At 61.8% G+C, this 21,263-nt stretch overlaps 1 protein-coding gene across 1 annotated transcript; it reads right to left on the bottom strand.

Annotated features, from left to right (window-relative positions):
• Nucleotides 1–3,075: 3,075 nt before the first annotated feature.
• L1CAM (L1 cell adhesion molecule) lies at nucleotides 3,076–17,961 on the bottom strand. Its single transcript, XM_089903974.1, has 26 exons — nucleotides 17,746–17,961; nucleotides 14,415–14,520; nucleotides 13,970–14,172; nucleotides 12,889–13,011; nucleotides 12,612–12,782; nucleotides 12,285–12,396; nucleotides 11,966–12,150; nucleotides 11,694–11,825; nucleotides 11,422–11,565; nucleotides 10,696–10,807; nucleotides 10,418–10,584; nucleotides 10,172–10,328; nucleotides 9,830–9,954; nucleotides 9,600–9,710; nucleotides 9,150–9,347; nucleotides 8,893–8,963; nucleotides 8,496–8,718; nucleotides 7,770–7,885; nucleotides 7,355–7,556; nucleotides 7,142–7,264; nucleotides 6,857–7,030; nucleotides 6,638–6,757; nucleotides 6,353–6,508; nucleotides 5,704–5,838; nucleotides 5,278–5,350; nucleotides 3,076–4,607 (listed from the first exon to the last, which is right to left on the bottom strand). Exons 1-26 carry the CDS (start codon nucleotides 17,819–17,821, stop codon nucleotides 4,376–4,378), a joined length of 3,747 nt encoding a protein of 1,248 aa, XP_089760100.1. The 5' UTR covers nucleotides 17,822–17,961; the 3' UTR covers nucleotides 3,076–4,375.
• Nucleotides 17,962–21,263: the final 3,302 nt, after the last annotated feature.

Here is a 21,263-nt window from a genome sequence, read left to right as displayed (position 1 = left end):
CAACTCAGCCAAAAAAAAAAAGAATAAATAAATAAAATTTTAAAAAAATATATTGACTCTCTGATAAATGCACCCAGCTCAATAAATTGTGTCTAACCCAATGTTACATTCCATCCTCTTGGTATAACATCCTTAGACTCCACTCCCACACATATTCTCCCAGATTTCTGCCAGTATTAACTAGCGAAAATCTTGCTCTTCTTTTGGTGTATGAGCTATTTCCTCCTGGTTCTTGCCTGTGCCTGTCCCCCCAGAGCATGCTAAGACTGGGCCTTAGTCATGGGTGTGATGGCAACGGGTCTTGAGGAGAATAGATGTCCCCTTGCAAAGCATCAGAGAGCTTCCACGACAGCCCTTAAAAATTCTCTTACTCTTTGCAGCCGTGTAGCTGAAAGTGCTGCAAATCAAGCACAGCGTTTCACTGTGCGGGCTGCAGAATCCCAAGGTCAGATGAGTTCCCAGCCTCTCCACGTTTCTCATGTGAAAGGCAGGGCAGTGGGTGGGGAGGAGTGAATGGTGCCTTCAAGCCGGAAGATGCAAACAAACCCATCCCCAAAGCGCCTCTCAGGATGTGATTCCTGACACCACCCCTGTTACCAGTTTCTCCATCAGCCTAGATCCAATCAGGAAGCAGAAACGATGGCAGGCCCTTCCCTAGCGCCCTGCACAAGCCTGCCAACACCTTGATCCTGGACTTCCAGCCTCCAGAACTGGGAGACAATTCATTTCTGCTGTTTAAGCCCCTCAGCTTGTAGTCCTTTGCTACAGCAGCCCCACAAACTCATACAGCCCCTAAGCCTGGAAGGAAGGGAAGGGGCTGCGACTCCTCAAACTTAGCAGCTTGGACAGGGGCCCTGATCGGTGACACTCAGTGTCTGAGTGGGGGCAGAGCCTAGCTAGTGCTGGGGTCTCTGAGCTCAGAAAAGAGCCCCAGGGGGCGGGGACCCAGACCTGTGAGGAGGACGGGCACTGGTTGCCTGGGAAGTGGGATGCAACAAAGCTGCTTTTGTAAGTGTTGGGAAATCTGAGAATTGGATTCAGCTGGTGCCATGCAGATGAGCTGCTGACAGCTCGGATGAAGAGGACTCGCGAGGTGATGCTCCCAGGAAGGCGCATGTCCCTTCTCCCTCTTCTGGCTTTGCAGTCTCCCTCTAACACCCCGTAAGAGCAGAGCCTACGATGGGGCCAGCTTGGCAAAGCAGGAATGTGGTTTGCAGAGCCTCTGCTCAGGCATCAAGAAGCAGAGGACAACAAAGTGGGTTGGGACTCAAGAGACAATGGCTTAATACCTGGCCCAGCCACGTTCCTCCTAGGGCATATACACCCCCCAAAACGGACTGCATAGATCCACTGTACCCAGAATAGCCAGGCAAATGGATGAGCAAATTGCGCTGCGTCCATACGATGGATACCCCCCAGCAATGAACGGGAGGGCTGACGTCACGAGAGGGGCTGTCTCTGGAGCAAGGTGTTGGCTGGGTAGGGGCATAGAGGGGCTTTCCGCAGTGACGCAAATGTTCTGAGTGGTGGGTTCAAAAGTGAAAAATGCAGGTGTGCACTTTATGTCACGCGTGCTAACTCCCAACAATGACATTTTGGGGGGATTTTTAGGGAGGTGAAATTACCCTGTATGATACTGTACATTTGTCCAAATCCATAGAACGTACAACGCCAAGAGTGAACGCTAATGTAAGCTGTGGACTTCCGTTAATGAAAACGAATCACTACCGGATCATCACTTGTAACAAATGTTAAGACGTGAATAATGAGGGAAACTGCTGAGGGGCGGGACTGAGGGACTCTGGGGGAGCTCTCTACTCTCTGCTCAGTTTTTCTGTAAACCTAAAATTGCTCTTAAAAACAAGGAGGCAGCCCAGGGCAGACACGGCAGCTCCAGCTCAGCAGGACCCCAGGCTCCTTTTACGTTGCTGCTCTGCCATATCCTCCATTCAGCGGTGCAGGATGGCTCTCCTCCCAGGCTGGGGAGATGGAGCCGGGCAGAGAAAGGCACACGGTGCTTCTTTAAGGGCACAGCCCAGAGGTTGCCCCTGCACTCACATTCCTCTGGCCCTACCTAGATGCAAAGGAGTCTGGGAGATGTATCTTCAGCTGAGCGAAATTCTACTGTTATGTAACAAGAAGACAGATGCTGCTACAGGTGGAGCTTAAGTGGGGCTGAGGAGCGTAGACAGCTCTTGAGGGGCGGTGCGGTCAATAGGGGCAGAGAAGCCGGACAAGAGCTGGAGGGGGCCGTGGTGTTAGTAGTGGGTGTTTTTAGTGGTGGAGGCTGTTACAGCATGTTTGCCCGTGGACTGATCAACAGGGACAGAAAAATTAGAGATACAGAAAAGGCAAGGTGGGCTTCCCTGGTGGCGCAGTGGTTGAGAGTCCGCCTGCCGATGCAGGGGAGGCGGGTTCGTGCCCTGGTCCTGGAAGATCCCACATGCCGCGGAGCGGCTGGGCCCGTGAGCCGTGGCCGCTGAGCCTGCGCGTCCGGAGCCTGTGCTCTGCAACAGGAGAGGCCACAGCAGTGAGAGGCCCGCGTACCGGAAAAAAAAAAAAAAAAAAAAAAAAGGCAAGGAAGGCATAGCAGGAGAACAATCGTTGATGGGTCCTAGTGGGGCGGGACCCAGTGCCTGGGTGATGGGCTGACCTCAGACTTCGGCTCACTCACAGGGGCCGGAGGACAGAGCGTTCAGGTCTGGGGCTGGGGCTGGGGCTGGGGTTGGGCAGGGGGTGGGGGGAGGGGACAGATTTGATGGTGTGAACATGGGCAAAGACGGCCTCTTCTGGTGGTTTCTAGTGGCTCGGCTAAAGATGAAACCAAGGCCTCGGCTGAGTGCAGAGGCCAGGGGCTGGGGAGCGGTGCGGGAATCCGGCCTGGGAAAGCCAGGGAGTGAACAGACGCAGAGATCCGCAGGGTAGGCTGGCTGTCCCTGTGGGTCCACTTGCGGTTTTTGGTCACTGGTTTAAAGCACGCTTTACTGCTTTAGAGGGCTGGGCAGCCCAGGGAGCATTACTCCCCTGGGGCGCGAAACCGTGGTGACAGCCTAGAGCTCAGCTCCCCTGGAGGCCAGTGGGAACGGGAAGCAGGCAGCAGGGCCCCAGGGGGCGGAGAGCCGGGCCTGGCGGGGCAGGTGGACCGCAGCGTGGAACAGGGTAGGGGACAGGGTGTTCGGTAAAATGACAGCAGCTCCTCTTTGTTTCCAGGTTTTTATTTGCCTTTTATAATTCTGATATTTATGTACATATATATATATACTTTTGCTTTTTGTAAAGGGCTCATCCACAGACCAAGCAAAGGCATATGGGGAGATGGTGGCTGCTGGGCGGGAGCACAGCAGAGCTGGGAGAACCAATCTTTCCTTTTTTTTTTTTTTTTTGTCTGTTTTTATTTTTCCTGGGATGGGATCATCAAAGCTAATTGCTATAAAACCTAGAAACCACCTAGAGACTCAGACATCTGCCTACACGCTAGTGGCATATGGGGAAAGGGCATGGGTGCAAACTTTCAAAGTCACGGTGTATTTACATCCCAAGGTGGGGCTGGGGGAGGCTGGGCAGAAGGGAACTGTTCAGACTGGGGGCGGGGGCGGGGGGTCGCTAAGGGGTTCTGGGGTGCGGTGGAGGCTGGGAGAGGCCAGGGTCAGGGGGGAGGAGGTGTGCCTGCCCCGCACCTGGGCAGTGACGGAGGCCACTTGGATGTCGTCTGGCGGGTACCAAAGGCAGCATGTGTATGGAACTCCTGAAAGCCGGCCGCAGGGTGGGGTGGGCCGGGCCGAGTGCGACACCGGCAGGTGGGACTCTGGGCTCTCCAGATGGCCTCCTCTGCACCCACGGCCAGCCTGCCCAGCTCCCATCCCAGTTGGAGCAGAGATGGCAAAGAAAAGGGAGCAGATGGTGGGGACACTGTGTTCTGTCCCCTGTCCCAGCCAGGCTGGCCAAGGAATGGCTGGGGGTGCAGGTGTCAGCCGTGGCCCTGAGGAGACCCCACCAGGCAGCATCCCCGCTTCCTCTGCCCTGACCACAGCCTCTCTCTGCCCAAAGGCCGGCGAGGCAGCACCTGAAGGCTCCTGATGTGTGGGTGATTGGCCCCCGAGCTGGAGTAAAGCAGTGTGTGCCCAAGAAGGGGTGCAGCTGGGTTTTGGCAATCAAGTGGGGACCAGGCAGTCAGAAGGGGATTAGAGGCAGTGAGTTCCTCTTCTCTGCCCCCGACTTAAGCCTCCCTCGGGCTCAGGATCAGAGGGCCGGGCCGCCGCCTGGTGAAGAGAGGGAGGGGCCTCAGTCCCAAGGTCAGGGACCCAGCACAGGCCTCGGACGGGGGGTCTTGGCCTCTGAGTCGGCTGCGGCCTGGCCCTGGGCTGGCTGGACCCTGCTACTCCAGGGTCCCCGCAGGGTTGATGGGGGAGGCGGCCCCTGAGCTGTCGTTGCCTCCCGCCGCCTCCTTCTCCTTCTTGCCACTGTACTGGCCGATGAAGGAGCCGTCCTCGTTGAACTGCACGTCCACGCTGCCCCCGTAGTCGGCCAGGCTGTCGTCACTGCCCAGGGGCTTGATGTCTCCGTTGAGGGATGGCTGGCTGCTGCCGAAGGCCTTCTCCTCGTTGTCACTGCAGGGGGAGGGCAGAAGGGAGTGGGAGGCTGCCCAGCAGTGCCCAGCAGGAGCTGGCAGGTGCTGGCCTGCAGAGGAGGCCTGGCTGGGGGCGGGGCAGAGCCCCAGGGGCCTGGGTTCCGCTCGTCTTCCGTCTTCCGTCTTCCGTGTGCTCTGAATGTACTGGGGCAGAGGCCCTCAGCCTGGACACACTGCCGGGAGGGCAGGTGGCATGCATAGCACGAGTGGGGCGAGGCTTGGGCATGCCCTGGATCCTGGGGGAGGTGTGGGGCTCGCGGGGCCTGGCTCCCATCTGCAGACGAGATGGGCAGGGGTACCTGTACCGCTGTGGCCCCGGCAGAGCCCAGAGAGTGGCAGCTGGGATGGGGACAGGCAGGCCCGGGAGCTGAGTGTCAGCGTTGGCTTCTCCCTGAAATAGGGAGCTGCCGGGCCGGAGAGCCGGGGGAGCGCAGAGGCCTGGCAAGCAGGGGCCAGTGGCACTCCCGGGCACACGGCGGCCATGGGAGGCCCCCGGCCCTGCAGTCTAACAGCATCTCCCCACCCGCCCTGCCTTACCTCTCCAGGGACCTGCCGGCACCCCGCAGCACGAAGGAGAGAGAGAGAGACGGGGTCAGGCATGAAAGTGAGCAGCTGGGCGGCCCGTCGGCGCCTGCCCCCGCCCAGCTCACCTGTACTCGCCGAAGGCTTCGTCCTTCATGGGCCGGGCCTCCGAGTCCGCCTGGGTGTCTTCCTTGTCCTTCACTGCAGACACAGAGAGGGCCCAGCTTCTCCTCCCGCCCAACCTCCACCGGGCAATGGGCCTCGCCCCAGGCGGGGACGCAGGCGAGGCTGTCCCTCTGGGCCCTGAACGCTGACAGCACCCTGTTTCAGCGGCTCTCAGGAACCGACAAGCCTTCAAGGGTGAACTGCTCGCCCCCCGTGGGCCTGGCTACCACGCGCCCCGGTGTGCGCAGAAACTCCCCTTAGGCCTCCTGCCTGCCCCCAACACGCCCACCCCATCCCGCCAGGGGCTCCCGGGACCAAGGAGAACTCGCAGGAGGGATGACGGGGGCCCTCGGCGACCACCCTCCCTGAGCCCTGGGGTCAGGAGTTACCCGAGTACTTGCCACCCTTGCTGCGCTTGATAACGCAAAGGATGAGGAGGATGAGAAGCAGGACGATGATGGCGCTGACGAAGCCGATGAACCAGCCCTCCGTGGCAAAGCCGGCGGGAGGCAGTCTCACTCGGCCTGGCAGGGACAGTGGGAAGGAGAACGAGCCCAGGCCCGGGGTAAGATGCTGGGTCCCGGGCGCAGCAGACCCACCGCCTGAGCCCGCCCCCCCCCCCCCAACCCGTTCCCAGCCTTGTGCGCGGGCTTCCCTCAGAGCCTCTAGTTCCATTGGTCCGCTCCCGACCCCTCCACCCCCGGGGACCGGACAAGGGCAGGTGAGGGCCAGGCCCATGGACGCCAGAGGGCCCGGGAGGAGCGATAAGCTGGGGCGAAGCGTGCTTGGAGCTGAGGCTTGCGGGGGACCCTCTGCGGGACAGGGAGGAGGACCTTCTGCAAAAGTGGTTGCCCTGGCAACAGTTCAAACAGAGGATACAAAAAGGGATCGTTCCAGGGACCCAGACTTCTCCATCCTGGGCCGAGGGGCACCCAGGTACTGGGAGGAAGAGCCGAGCCGTGGCCTGGGGCCTGAGGTGGCTGTAGCCTGGCCGGGGACGGAGGGAGGCTGACCAGTCAGTGCCCGAGGCTCCCTTACCAGTGCCATTGGTCTTCACGGCCATCTGGTGCAGGAGAACCCTCTCCTTGAGCAAGTGGATCTCGTAGTCGGTGTCAGGCTGCAGGTCCCACTGCGTGTAGGAGCTCTGGTTGTAGCTGACGTACTGCGGCGGGAGATGAGCGCCCAGCTTCTCATCTGTAGGGGTGAGAGGGCAGCAGGGGTGAACGGAAGGGCCCGGCAGCACCCTGGCTCCACGCCCCCCCGCAGCCCCTCTGGGCCCTGAGCCCCCTTACCCCCTACCACAGGGTCCCCTTTTGCGCTCACCCCCCAGGGCTTTGAACCAGATCTGGAACCCGAAGTTGCACTGGCCCTCCTTGGGGACCCAGGAGACCACGCTGTAATTCTCGCCAGCCATGGCCGAGATGTTGCCAAAATCCGGGGTCCCTGGGGATTGAGAGGAGGATGTGGGACCTCGAGGCAGCCCCCGGGCCGCCCTCGTGGGCCCGGCTGCCTAGCCCCCCGCCTCAGCCCCCTCCAGCTCACCAGATAAGGCCATGGTGCCTCCTTCCCGCACGATTGCCTCTCCAGGGCCCTCCTTCGTTGTGGCCTGGAGCTGGAAGCGGTACCGCAGGTGGGGGCTGAGGTTCGTCAGGTTGTGCATTCGCAGCTCAGGGTCCGGGAGGTCGAAGGACAACTGCTCTTTGCCCCCATCATCCACTGCGAGGACAGGCGAGGAGTCGGCTTTGGCCGCCAGCACCGCCCACCCGCCGGCTCCCCTCCACCTCCCAGCCGGGCTGGGCCGAAGCTCCGGGCCCACGACACACGTACGAGGTTGGTAGGAGAGCACGTAGCCCGTGAGCACGCCGTTGTGGCTGAGCGGGGGCTGCCAGTGCAGCAGCAGGCTGGTGTCCGACTGGCACTCCAGGTGCAACGCCTCGGGGTGTCCAGGTACTGTGGGGCACGGAGACCAGCGGCAGGTCGTCGCCCTGGCAACCCGGGTGGGGGGGAGGGCGGGGCAGGGGTGCAGGGCGCAACGCTCACCTCCCTCGGGGGTGCTGAAGGTCATCTCGCTGGCGGGCCCCAGTCCCCGGCCGTTAAAGGCCTGCACCTCCAGATGGTAGGAGCTGTAGGGCCGCAGGCCTCCCAGGATGGCGCTGGTGCTGTTGGCAGGCACCACCACGTGGCCTCTGTGGACGTGCCTCTTGCTGTGCTTCCTCTGACTGCCCTCCCACCAGTACGTCACCTGCAGGCGGACAGGAGACCCCGAAAGGGCAGAAGGCCTCTGCCAGTGACCCTGGGGCACGTGTTCCCCACTGCCCTCCCAGGGGAGCCTTCCTTCCAACCTGAGGACTTCCGGGAGAGCAGCTGGCAGAAGCCCGCCCCCAACCTTGTCACTCCTGGTAGCCTCACCCCTCACCCCGGGGATCTCCCCAGCCCCTACGCCTCGGACTCTTACATTGTATCCCCGGAGGTGGCCCTTGACCTGGGCTGGGTCCACAGGCCACCACCTAACCAGCACCGTGCTCGAATTGAGGATCTTGATGCCTTCCAGCTCAGGGCTTGCCTGGGGGTCTGGAAACGGCCAATGACACGGATGAGGGCCTGTGGCATCCTGCGGCCAGCCCAGAACCCCGCCCTCCCGCAGGGGGATGGCGGCTCTGGATGCGATATGAGGCGTGGGCAGTTTGATGAGTAGGGCGTTCGCATGGTCTCAGGGTCTCTCCCTGCAGACTGTTTATTAGTCGCGAGAAAAGACGGTAACTACGCTGAGTAGTAACTAGAAAAGACCTTGACTGGATGACCAAGCTTAACATCTGGTAACGCTCTACATTCAAGGAACGGACAGAAGCAGGATACCCAGACCCCATGCAGGATCCTGAATGGGACCCTGGACCGGGGTGAAGACACCACTGGTCCATACCACGGGGGTATCGGCTGCCACCCAGATAGATGCAAAGTTATAGATGCCAACTTGCTGACGGTGAGTTTCTTTCTGGATTTTCATAACGGCACTTTGGTCATGTAAGGAAACATCCTTACTCTTAGGAAATGCACTACGCTGTATATTAAGAGGTAGGAGCTGGGCACCTGGGCGGATCCCTGAGGGGTGGGCGGGGAGTGGGCCATGCCGGCGCACGCAGGCTCCACCCCCGGGTGTGGGCGGGGCCAGCCCAATACTCACAATCCTCCCCAGAGTAGCCGATGGTGATCTGGGGCTCCGGGCCCTTGCCCTGGCTGTTGACGGCCTGGACCTTGATCTCATAGGGCACAAAGGTGGAAGTGTTGGACACCACCAGGAAGGGGTCGCTCACGATCTGTTCCTGCCAGGCCCCCTGTGTCTTCTGAGGGCGCCACTGCACGCGATACTGAACCTGGGGGGCATTCCAGTCCATCCACCGGAGCGGCTGGAGCGGGAGAGCAGAAAGGGAGCTGGTTGGCCAAGAGCCCCGTTCCCCGACCTCTGACCCACTCCCCAGCCCAGCCTCAGGTCCCTGGTCCTTAGGACAGCCAGGGGGAGCTGCAACATCTGGGTCCCGGTCTTCTGTCTGGGGGTGAGCTCAGCCCAGGGGCCGCCTCACCTTCCAAGTGATGACCATGTTGTTGGTCTCGTTTCCTTCCCCCTTCACGTCCACGGGGTTCTTCTCCGGGGCTGCAAAGTAATGTGTTAACACATCAACGCTGTGGGGCTCCTGCTGAGGCCGTGAAGGCCCAGGACCAAGGAAGCAATGAGCCGTTCTGGCCCTGGAAGCAGAGGAGCTTGGGCACAGTCATTTCTCTAGACTCTCCTTGCAGAGCCCAGGGGGCCCGGTGCCTGAGGCCCCTCCCAGGTGCTCACCTGCTTCTGGAGTGAGCACAGTCTCCGAGGCTGGGCTGGGCTCCCCGGGGCCGTATTTGTTGATGGCAGTAACTCTAAAGGTGTAGTGGACATAAGGCGACAGCTTGAGGGTGGTGGAGGTCTGGTTCCCGGGCACCTTGCCCAGACTGTGCCACTTCTCAGGCGCCATCTCCTTGTCCTCGAATTCAATGTCATACTCTGCCAAGAAGTGGAGTAATCGGCGTGTGGCCAGTGGGGGAGCGGTGATGGGGCGGCAAAGTCTGGCCCTCCCTGAGGAAGGGAGAGGGGGCCCCAGGCAACTGGTGTCCTCGGGCTCCCGCGAGCAAGCTGGAGCCCCGAACACAGGTGCGCGCTTCAGTGAGCTGGGCGGCCACGGAGCCGCAGCTCTGGGAGGAGGGTGGGCCCGCCAGGAGGGAGGGCCAGTGGGACGCCACGCTGGGGGCCTCTTACTCTCAATGGGGGCGTTGTGGTCGTCAGCGGGGCTCCAGGACAGGCGCACCTCGCTCTGCTTCAGCAGGTGGCGGTCAGACAGCTCCAGCTGAGGCACGGGGCCGGGGCTCCCTGAGGGCCACAGAGGGTGGATCTCGGGCCCACTCACAAGCCGGCCGCCCCACCCCCCGGCCCGAAAGCGCCCTGCACTGTAAACCCGGGCCGCGAGCCTCATACCGTGCGGGACTCACCCACCACCAGGAGCCCTGCCCTGCTCTCCACCGCGTCCAGCTTGGTGCTGGCCACGCAGCTGTAGTTGCCCTGGTCGCTGTAGTCCAGGCTGTGGATGACCAGGCGCCCGTCCTCTATGAAGTACCTGGCGGGGGTGGGGGGCACGCGTGTTCTTCTGCTCCCGGCGGACCCGCTACTCCCTGCCGCCTGCGCTCTGCTCGCCCCGCTTCCCTCTCCTGCCAGAACCTTCCCCCTCAAAGCGGGGCACCCCACCCCCCATGGATGAGGCCAGGAGGTCTGGACGTCCTGCCTTTCCCACTCTTCCCCCTTCCACCGAGCCCAGGTTGGGGCTGGGCCCGCACTTGTCACTGTCCCCAAGCTCCTGGAGGTCGCGACCATCCCCGCGCCAGGTGATGCTGTGCTGCAAGGAGGGGTCAAAGGAGGCCTGGCACGTGAACGTCACTCGCGAGCCTTTCTTCTCGATCGCGCTGCGGGGCCCCTGCGTGATCTGAGTGGCATCTGAGGGCAATGACGGGAGGGGAAGGTCACTCCGGGGTCCCCCAGAGACCCTGACCCCCCTCCTGGAGGGGCTGCTGACCACATCGGACCTTTGACCTGCAGGTTAGCCACAATGGTCACGTTGTTTTGGTCATTGGCAGCCTGGCAGAAGTAGTGGCCGGTGTCATTGGCCTGGAGGTCTCGGATGCCCAGGGTCCCGTTGGTGTAGGGGAAGAAGCGCTCGTCCTGAAGCACCGTCTTTCCTTCCCTGTCCAGCCTGGTGCGAGCAGGGCAGGCCTGGCTCAGATGCCAGTGGGCTGGGCCCCCCGGCCCTCCCTGGTTCCCTGGACCAGAAGATGGTGCCCCCCGCTGGGGTTGGGGCACTCACCACTGGACGCTGGGCACAGGGGCTCCGAAGGCCTTACACAGAAGGTAGGCGGTGCTGCCCTGGACCGCCATGTACGTCTCGTTGTCTGGGGTCAGGATCTTGGCCGGCAGCTCTGAGGGAGGAGACGTGGCAGGACTGAGGGTCGGGCGGGCGCCCACGCGCGATCAGGAGGCACGTGCAGGGGCTGGCGGGGCAGCTTCTCCCAGGAGGGCTCGCAGCCTCTGGAAGCTGCCAGTGACTTCCAGGCGTTCTCAGGCCCCCGAGAGCCCTGCCCATCTTGCTTGCCGGCACCTGGCTCTGGCCCGCGCCAAGCTGAGCCTCTCTCGGCCTTAGGACACGCCAGCCCCTCCGCCTCAGATGCGCCTCCCGTCCCAGCCACCCATGTCGTACCAATTATTTGAGGTCCCCCTGACAGTCTACCTCTTCCCAAAAGCCCCCCAGGCCTAGCCCCCTAGTCTTCCCCAAGACTCTGGGAGAGGAGCCGCTAGGCTGGCCTCGGGCACACCCTGGCCAGGGTGAGCCTCTGCTCAGTGACCTGAGGCTGCTTCTTCACCTGGAAATACCGACAAAGAGCCTGCCTCTCCCCCATGATCCCCACCGCGAGGAGAAAGGGAGCAGCTGTGGGCTGAGTCAGCATGGTGGCCCTGCCTGGTGGGCTGCAGGGACGGACTGGGGGCTACGAGGCAAAGAGGCGGCGGCGGCTGGGTCCAGCTGGCTGGCACTCACCAACCACATAAATGTAGGCATTGGTCAGCAGGAGCCCGTGCCGGTTTCGGGCCTCACACTGGGCCACCATCGTGTCACTGGGCTGCACGTTGCTCAGGACCAGGGCTCCATGGTGGATCCGGTACTTCTGGTCCTTGGCCAGTTCTGTGTGTGCAGAGGTGGCCCGCGGGCCCAGGGCCAGAGCAGTGAGCCACGCCAAGGCCGCTGCTCGTCCCCGCCGTCCCCAGGGCTCCCCGAGCTCACTCCCTGTCCCTGCCCGAGGCCCTGCTCACCCTCCACAGGGATCCCATTGATTCTCCAGGTGACCTCTGGTTGGGGCCTGCCCTGCACTTGGCAGTCCAGGCGGGCAGTCTCTCCCGGCCCGTACAGATGGCTCTGGGGCTTGTGTAGCCAGTACGGGGCAGCTGCGAGGAAAGGGAGAGCCGCCCTGAGCCCGCAGCCTGCAGCCAGCTCTTGGCCCTGGCCCAGACCCTGCCCACCCCCGTGACGGTGAGTGCTGCATTCTGGGCAGCCTGAATGGGAGGAGCCGGCAGAGGCACCGTACCCTCCACGGTGACGTAGTAGGCATGCTGGTCACTGCCCAGGGGGTTCTCAGCCAGGCAGCGGTACTCGCCGTCGTCCTCCTCCCCCACGTTCAGCAGCTGCAGGGTCTTGTTGTGGCTCTGGTAGGCGACTCGGTCAGCCGGCATGGGGCCGCTCGGGCGCAGCCATTTGATGGTGGGCGTGGGGCTGCCCGGGGCCGCGGCGCACGGAGGCCAAGGAGAGAGCACAGGGGAGAGAGGACCAGGCCACTCGGCCCTGCCCCGGCAGAGGCTCTGCCCCGCCCCGCCCCGCCCCTCCCCTCGCAGGGGGCGCAGACTCACAAGCCCTCGGCGATGCACTCCAGGGCCAGCGGCTGCCCCTGCAGGGCCACCAGGTGGGTGCTGGCGTCGGTGGGGAAGAGCAGGCGCGGCTTCCTGTCCATCATGCTGTTGGCTGTGAGGACACAGAGCTGACTGCGGCGCGGCTGACTCTTCCCTCCGCCCATGACGCTCCCGGGCCCGGTGATCTGGACACCCCAGCAAGCCCCCAGGGCTGCACTTTCCTCCTCGCCCTCACCACCCGGGGAGGCGTCTGGGCCAAGCTGTCTTCGAGGAATGCCGGGGTGGCCTGACTGAAGGTGAGAGAGCAGTAGGGCCTTTGGGACTCACTGGCCTTGACCCGGAGGTCAATGGGTTCCTTTTGAATGATGGTCCGGGTGCCAGGGAAGTGGGCATGGCAGATGTAGTCCGAGTGGTTGTCCGAGGTAAGCACATTGGCGAAGTAGAGGTTGCCGTTCTGCCCCATGGTCACCCGCTCATCCTGCTTGATGTGCAAGATCTCTGGGGGGTGGGGGAGGCAAGGAGGCAGAGGTCAGGACCCCCATCCAGGAATCACACCCACTGACACCCTCCCGCCCCCAGGCAGCGGCCCCTCGTGGGCACCCACTGCTGTTCATCCAGTAGATGCGGAGCGGCTCTGCACTGGGGGGCGGGTGGCAAGGCAGAACCACCGACTCCCCTTCCTCCGCCTCGACGGGTCTCACTGTCTCCTTTGGCCACTTGGGGGTACCTAGAAGGGACAGAGAGACTGGCACTGTGGGTCTCAAGTCTCCTCCCGGCCAAGGCAGAGCAGGGGAAAGGAGGAGGGATAGCCAAGGGGGTGGGTCAGAGGGCCAGGCCGTGAGGAAGTTCACGTAAAGCAGGCAGACTCTGGGTCCTTTTTGGGCTCAAGGCAGAGACCGGGCACTCCATGCAGAGGAGAGGACGGGCAGGAGGCCGGATGGCTGCGAAGGGTTAACTCTCCACAATTCTCAGCTCCCACCAGGAGGACAGGATGAGGGCGGGTGGGGGAAGGCTGAGGTGCAGCGGTGGGGGGAGGGGAGCTGCGGAGGGATGCTGGAGTCACAGACCCTTCCATCATCCTGACACAGAAACCATGGCAACGGTTCCCAAGGTAACTGGAGGGGCAGAGAGGGGAGAGGAGTGCAAGCTCAGGAGGCAGAAAGCTCAGGGAGGATGGAATGCAGAGGGAAAACCCCAGGGAAAGGGCGACACAGATAAAGACAGAGCCGGAGAGCAGGAAGGAGGGAGCTGGAGGGGCCAGGTGAGAGGCGGAAAGCAGCGGGAGAGGAGACAGAGCGATGGGGGAGGCGGAAGGAGGTGACCGAGAGTGGTAGAGAGGAGATGGTAATTCGGGGATATGGACGGGGCGGAGGCCAAAGCCCAGGTAGTGGCTCAGACAGGCTCAATCCTCCACCCACTCAGTCGGTCAACAAGCCCAAGCCCACGCGCATCCCCCAGGCGGCAGGCCCCCGAGGCCAAGAGGGCGTAGAGCACGGAAGAAGAGAGGGAAGGGGAGATGGAGCCGACCAGGAGGAACGGAGAAAGTACAAGCCAGGGAAGGAGGATGCGGCTACGGGCACACTTAACAGCCAGCTGAGGCTGGACTCTCACGCGCACTCCCCAGGCCTGTTTGGGGACCTTCTCATGTGCCCCAGGCCCTCCCCGGTCCCTGCAGCGCCTCGCACCCTCGGCCATGAGCTGGATCTCGTGGGACATGGCGGTGCCCAGCTTGTTGCTGGCAAAGCAGCGATAGGTGCCCTGAAAACTCTGGGCGAAGTTGCTGTTGTTGCCCATGATGGTGAAGGAGCCAGAGTGGGGGGCCTGGTTCACGGTCACACCCGGCTCCTCCTTGGGTTTGAAGAGGATGCCGTCCCGAGTCCAGCGGAACCTGCGGGCAGAAAAAGGCTCAGAGGCCTGAGGCCGGGAACCCAGGACCGCGGCTGGCACAGGCCAAGGCAAGGCTGCAAGCCGCCAGGGGCCCCGGGGATGGGCTGGGGCAGGGCGAGGACCAAGGGTGACGAGGGAGATCTGGGGTGTGTGCACCCAGCAGTTGGGAGGCCTTGGGAGACACGAGGGCTGGAGATAAAGTCAGTGGTCAACCCCAGGGCTTAGAGGGTGAAGGTCACTCACTGCACTTGGGGTTTGCCGCTGGCCTCACACTTGAGGCTGATATCATCTGTGGGGAACACGACCACGCGCCGTGGAGACTGTTCCGTGATGACAGGGGGCTCCATCGCTGGGGACAGGATGGGGACAGTGGTGGTGAGGGAAGCAGGGTCTGGAGCCTTATAGGCCCCGCGGCAATGGGGTTGCGGGGAGAGGAGGAAGAAGCTTGGCCCAAAGCTGCTGGGGCGAATGCGGAAGGAGACGGAATAGAGAGAAGGCGGCACTAAAGGTTTACAAAGAAAGAAACCAGAGGGGAGAGATGGAGCCAAAGAGGAGGGCAAAGAGTGTGAAAGAAAGAAAAGAGAGACAAGGACAGACACAGACACAGACACAGACACAGACAGAAAGCCAAAAGGGCAAACCCCTCACAGGGAGAGAGGGGACCAGAGGGAAGGGGAGGCAGGAAACCCCGCGGACACAGAACAAACGTGTCCCCCAGGCACCCCAGGAGACAGGAGGGAGGCTGATGCGGCCTCCAGGCCTCCAGCATGGGACCCAAGAACCAGAAAAGACTGCAACCCGCGCAGGGGACACGGCACACAGGGAGAGCTGAGCATGTGCAGGAGAGGGGGAGGGACGCGCCGACACCCCCTCTTTTCCTCTCTCCTTGGCCTTCTGGGAAACACTCCCACCCTCCCCGCAACTTACCGTGGTGTCCTTCATCTGAGAAATCCAAGCAGCAAGGGAGAGAGGGAGAGAAAAGCTGACATGCCGCCCCAGCAGGGGGCCCTGGCAGGGGAAGAAGTAAGTGCGCGGGGAAGACACCCCTGGGGGAGGGGAGGCCGGGAGAGGAGGTGTAACGTGAGGACACGTGCCGGTGGAAAGAGGGGACACAGCTCGCATCACCAGTCCCGGGCTGGGTCAGTGCCCAGGGGGAGCCAGGCCTCGGCTCCAGCACGCAGGGAGAAAGAAATCCGCGACTTTAGCAAAGAGTGTGCTTTGAACAGACCCTTGCATCTTCCTGGCAGGGCCTGCAGAACTGACCCCCACCCCACGCAGGATGCCTCAGAAGGCTGGGAGGCAGACAGTCCTCAGCCAGGGCGCCCTCCCCTGCTCCAGCCCGCTTCCCTCCTAATCCAATTAGCACAGCTCAGTGTTTTCAATTACCCAGGCCCAGTCTTCAGAGCCCAGCTGCCCCCTCCCCTCCAAACCCTCCCAAAGGCCCTGCTGAATCTGAGTATCCATTGCCTGCAGGGCCGGCGCCAGCCCTCATTTTCTCCCCTTCCTTCCTCTCAGCCCGCCACCAAGCTCCCTGGAGCTGAGGCCAGAGCTACGGCCCCCAGTGCCGCTGGACTCAGCCCAGCACTGGCCAGGGTGGCTGTGAGGAGGGGAGAGAGGGGAGGGAAGGGTGGAGAGCAGTGGGCTGCCTCTGAAAGCTTTGTCTCTGCTGAAGACCTCAGTGTAAGGGCCCCCAGGAGAGAAGAAGGGGCTCCCTGGGGACACTGCGGAGAGGGCCCTGCGCTGGGAAGGGGCCAGTGCAGGCAGCCCAAGAGCCAGAGCCAGAGAGCGGGACGACAGGATGGGGAAAGCAGGGAAGGAGACAAAGGGGCCTGGAGTGGCCGGGGAGGGAGACAGCTGGAGGACAGTTTCCAACAGGGAGGCACCAGGCCGCCCGCCGGTGCCCAGGGCAGCCTCAGACTCGCCGTGCTCCTTTCTCCAAATTCTCCCTGCGCCTCCGCCCACAGGTATAGCAGGGCAGGCGGACGCTCAGGGCAAGGCCTGGCAGCGACTGAGAGGAGAAGGACGGGGGGAGGAAAGCACGTGTGTGGGAATGTGGAAGGTGGGAGTCTGGGCACGTGTGTGGATGCTGCGGGCTGAGCTGCAGTGACTCTGTGAGCATCCGCTCATGCGTCTGTACACGGGTGTGTCTCGCTGGAGTACATCTGGAGGCTGTGTCCCGGCTTGCATCCAGTGTACAATTTTGTGTTGCACACCCACTTCTGTGTTTGTGTGCATGACTGTGTTCCTTTGTGTCTAAACTTCTCACTGTGTGCCTCTCGGAGTCTCTGTGCCTGGGTGGGTACAGGTGGCTCGTCTGCGTCTCCCCACGTGCTTGTTCGTGTGCATCCGCAGCGGGGGGAGTGGCATGGGCGCGAGTGCATGCACCTACGGAGGTGCATCCCCGGAGACATCCCCGGCCTTTCTTCCCATCAGCCCCTCTCCACCTCCTCCAAACCCTCACTGTCCCCCAGTGCTACGTGCTTTCCAAACCCACCTCCCTCAGCCCCTGTCCCATTCCTGGCATGGACAGTCCCCACGTTCAGCCCAGGGCTCATCTCTCAGTGATGCTGGCCTCCTATAGGTCCAGGCTCAGAGACAAAGGTCGAAAGGTGAGGGGGGAAGGGAGTGGAGCTACCGAGGAGACTGCCCCTCACCCAAGCCCAACAGCCACTTACAACGGTGTGTTTTCAGGAGAAAACATCGTCACAGTAACACACATTCCACACACACACAGGTACTCACATGCACACACGACCCACTACAATCCAATGTTAACAGTCAAATACCTACAGACCCTCACAAATGTGACCAGTAAGTAACGGTTATACTGACTCACGGACTTACCCATATAGGAAATCAAGCTCACACTCGGGAATACCCACACTGAGTCCATTACATCACATGCATCTACAAATACATCCAGACAAAAATAACGTCTGGCCAACTCACAAGCACGCACAAATACTCATGTTCGTTCAGTCACAACCCTCCAGCCACACTCCCCAACACCCACGCACCTACCCGTGACCCCCCCCCCAAAGGTAATACTCCAACAGCCCCACCCCCAGCCCCACCAAGTAACTACACATCAAATCGCGAGGACCCAGAAGGCTAAGGGGTCTGTTCCTGTCTCAGTTCACAGAAAGGGCTACCAAGGGCCCAAGATAGGATTACCCAAGCCAGAAGCCAGAGCGAGGCTAGATCGAGCTAGCCGAGGCCTGGGGATGGCCCCATTCACCTGCCCGCCCCATCCTTGGAGGAGGGGGTGGGGCGGGCCGAAGGAGAGCGCGGAGGCCGGGAGGAGGAGGGTCCAGGGCCTGGCCCGCTGTCCGTGGTGCTGAAATCTCACCAGCCCTCCCTCACCTCTGGTCCCTGTCCGTGGTACTGAGATACCCCGAGTCTTCCACCCTGTCTTTTCCAGAGGTACTCAACGTCCTGGGTACCTCTTGCCCACTCCATGCCCAGGAAAGGAGGGGTGAGGGGCCGGAACCGGGAGAAGGTGAAGAGGTAGAAGATAAAGAGAAGCCCAGCGCGGCGGTGAAGGGAGGCGCCGAGGCTCCCTCCGGTTACTCACATTCCTCGGGGATCTGGATGAGCAGGCAGGGGCTGCACAGGAGGAGAGGCCACAAGTACCGCAGCGCCACGGCCATCTTCCCGGCGGCGCCGGCGGCTCGGCGCGGCAAAAGCCGGCCGGGCTCGGCTCAAGCTCCGGCCAGAGGGAAGGGGGCTGGTGGGCGGCTTGGGGAGGGAGCCGGGGGTGGGGACACTGCGAGAGGGGAGGAGGGAAGGGAAAGGTAAGGGAGGAGAGAGAACGGACGGATGTTAGTGACTAACATCTGGGCGAGCCTGGGCTCCTGGCCCCGCCCCCAGCCCCGCCCCCGGCTGTCCGGCTCCTCCATCCCTCCCTCCCCCCCACCTTGGAGAAGGCAACCTGCAAGAGACAGCAGAGGCTGGGGCTCCAGTTTGCCTTTCATCCCCTTCCTACTCTCTGTCTGTGCCTCCTCCGCCAGCTGCCTCTCCAGCACCAACTTGTTGCCCCGATCAGCTCCCCTGGGCATGCCACAGGCTGCTCTGTGCATGTCATCCTCGTGTGTGACTCAACATCCCAGCAAGCAGATGCCTACGGGCATGAGTGGGGATGTGGGTCTGCATGTAGCCAAATATGCACATCAGTATCTTTGTGGCTGTGTGTGTCCATCTTCATCTTCTCACGAAGGGGGATGCACTCATGAGTGGGTGTGTGCACGCAGAAGTATATGTGTGTCTCGTGTGTCTGTATCTCTGGGGATGAATCCTCATGTCTGCTATCTCTGTTTGCACACACAAGCATGCCTGCGCACATATGCAGAGAAGAACTCATCACCGTCTCATTGCTGTGGGTTTCAGAGCCAACTGATCCCTGGGTGCTGTTCAGGCCTAAAACGCTGGTGAGGGGCAAGGGGGACTTGGGAAGTGGGAACAGAGGAAGAAGGAAAGGGGCCCAAGAAGGCTGCATTTCACAGAACAGGTTGAGGAAAAGGAAGCCTGCCCTCAAAAAGTGGCAGGAGGGAGGCAAGGAGGAAAGCACCTCCCTGCTGTCCCTCAGGCTCCTGGGGGGACAATAGAAGCGACTGTGGCCTCTCCCCTTCCAGATGCTCCAGGCCAGGGTCGGAGCAGGGGTCAGGAGAAGCTCTGGGACAGTGTTTCTAACATCTCGAGTGTCTGGCAAGCCCACCTTCTGGGTCTTTGTCTGAGTCTTCAGGGCTCAACTGATAGATGTGTCCACCGCAAGCCCAAGTGATGCCAGCTATATGCACATCCCACCTGCATGCAAGAAGCCCCAGCGACTGAGGGCCCGGGGGAGGGGGCTTCTCTGCCAATGACTAGAAGAGAAGACACTCCCAAGAAGACAGACCGTTTTGACTGCAAACAGGAAGAGGTGTGAGAAAGAGACAGTGGTAAAAGTGCAAGAAGGGCAAGAGCTTGGAGGCTGGGGCCTGGGCCTGGATGCCTTCACCAAGTCCATCCCGGGCATCCTCGCCGTGCCCAGCCAGGACCTTATCAAAGCGCGGGCCAAGCCTCAGCCAGAATGCTGAAGGGGTGGGTGGGGAGGCCTGGAACGCCATGCTAAGACATCCAGTGTGTCAGGAGGCAACCAGAAGCCACATATTGGTTTTGTGTAAGGTGACCCGAGAAGGGTGAATTCAGCAGACGGCCTGGGGACTGGGCAGGGAAAATGGACGGCGGCGAATAGCAATTAGATTAGACCCAAAGCTGGAGGGGGAGGGGGAGAAGCACCAGCGTGGGTCAACGTGGACAGGCTGAAGGCCAAGAGAATGACTCGGAGGGTAAGAAGTGGCAAAGGCGTGGCCAATTCCCAACTTGCAGGAGCCAAGCTGGGGCCCAGAAAGGAGGGGCAACAGCGGACCTGTTCTGCCCCCACCTTCCTCCACAAAGCCAGTGCGAGCAGGGTGGGCCCCATGCAGCCACGGCCTCGCCTTCAAGGCCTGTAGGAAGCAGTAGGAGACTCAGATCAGAGGGCAGGTGATCAAAGGCAGCCTTGGGAGCTCTGAGCGCTCTGGTCTTAGGAGGGGGAGGGGAGAGAAACGAGAGAGAATCTCAAAGGCGGATGAGAGGAGACCAGAGCACTCCCTTGGCTGGAATGATGATGGCTGTTTGTCCCCAAACTAGGTTCCCAGAATTGGGTTTGGCTTGTGTACCCCAGTGTATATGCAGGGGATATATGATACTGCCAAAGCCCCTGGTCCCCATTCTCTGCCCCATCCCAACACCCCACAGTCTCACACCCAACCTCTTTTAGTCCCTGGTATTTGCCACCCAGCTCACCGCCTTCCCAGGCACTCAGAGGCGGGCCCCTGACAGCTGGGAGGGGCTCTGCCTCCTCCCGTCCCACTGCTGCCTGCCGGCTCTCGGATCTCTCCCCATTCCTCAGGCAACTACAGAGCAAGCAGCTCAGGTTGCCAGCTCGGCAGGCCCCCACCCCCCATCGGCACCTCCAGGGGCAAAGGAGGCGGGGGAGTGTTCCACAAGCTGGTGTACAGATGGAGCCACGGCCATGTCTGCAAAGCGGGGGCAGGCTGGGGAGGACTGAAGGGTGACAGACAGGGTGAGAAAGAGGCAGGAGGGAGCAGGAGAGACAGAGAAGTAGGGCTGGGGGAGGGAGGGCAGGGAACGGGAGACAAAGACGGATGCTGGACCACCACAGCAACCACGATGGAGAAATCCAGAAACAGAGACCCAGGCAGCGGGGAAAGGAAGAGAAGAGAGGAAAGGAGCACAAAGGATGAGACAGCTGCAGAAAGCACTGATGAGAAATGGCCGAAAGAGGAAGAAGACTGGGGGCAGGGGGGCGGGGGGGGGGTGTGTGCGCACGCGCGTGTGCACACCTACACGCAAACCCAGTGGCGCTTCCTCGGCATCCTTGTCCCTGGGGGGTGTGCCAGGCAAGAGACAGGAAAGGAGGAGAGGAGGACCTAAGTCAGGGGAGGTGGGCTTCTTGGGCTTGGAGCTGAGGTTGGACTGGAGACAAGCAGGAGGCAGAGAAGCTGCGAGCCAGGACCACAGACACACATACAGAGCAGCACGGCCCTGGCCACTTGTGGCACTAGGGCAAGGAGACGGTTATAGACAAGATGAGCAAAGCCACTGCTGGCCAGCCCTCAGGGAGCAGCTGGGGATCCCCACAGGGGAGGAGGGAGAAGCACCCAGAGGACCCCAGTGACTCCCTCCAAGATTGCTGTTGGCATGGAGAGAGCAGCCGCCTGGCTGACGGGGTGCCGATGCGTCCATGGGCCGGCACAACCGTGAGTGCCCACGTGCTGGGGGAGGAAACGACCAAGGCAGGCTGAGTACCCATCCTCTCCGGAGGCCTCGTGCACACTCCCGGGGGCAGGGAAGGAGAAAGGGCGTGGCGGGCTCTGAGGTGGCAGAGCCAGCAGGGAGGGGCTCAGTGGGACCCTAGGAGAGCGCCAGCCCTGGGTCCCACGGCCAGTCCTCTCCTCTGGCCTCCGTCCTCTGACCGGGGGCTGGGGGACACTTGGGAGGTCGTGGAGCCAGGCTGAGACCTGGGATGGCTGCTTTTTTCTCTGTGCA

This window comes from Delphinapterus leucas, chromosome X (genome assembly GCF_059928025.1).
Source record: "Delphinapterus leucas isolate spDelLeu-1000000601 "Yukka" chromosome X, BTC_Dleu_Yukka2, whole genome shotgun sequence".
Lineage (NCBI taxonomy): Eukaryota > Metazoa > Chordata > Mammalia > Artiodactyla > Monodontidae > Delphinapterus > Delphinapterus leucas.
The sequence above is the reverse complement of the archived record's forward strand: the minus strand, read 5'-3'. Positions and strand labels throughout refer to the sequence as shown.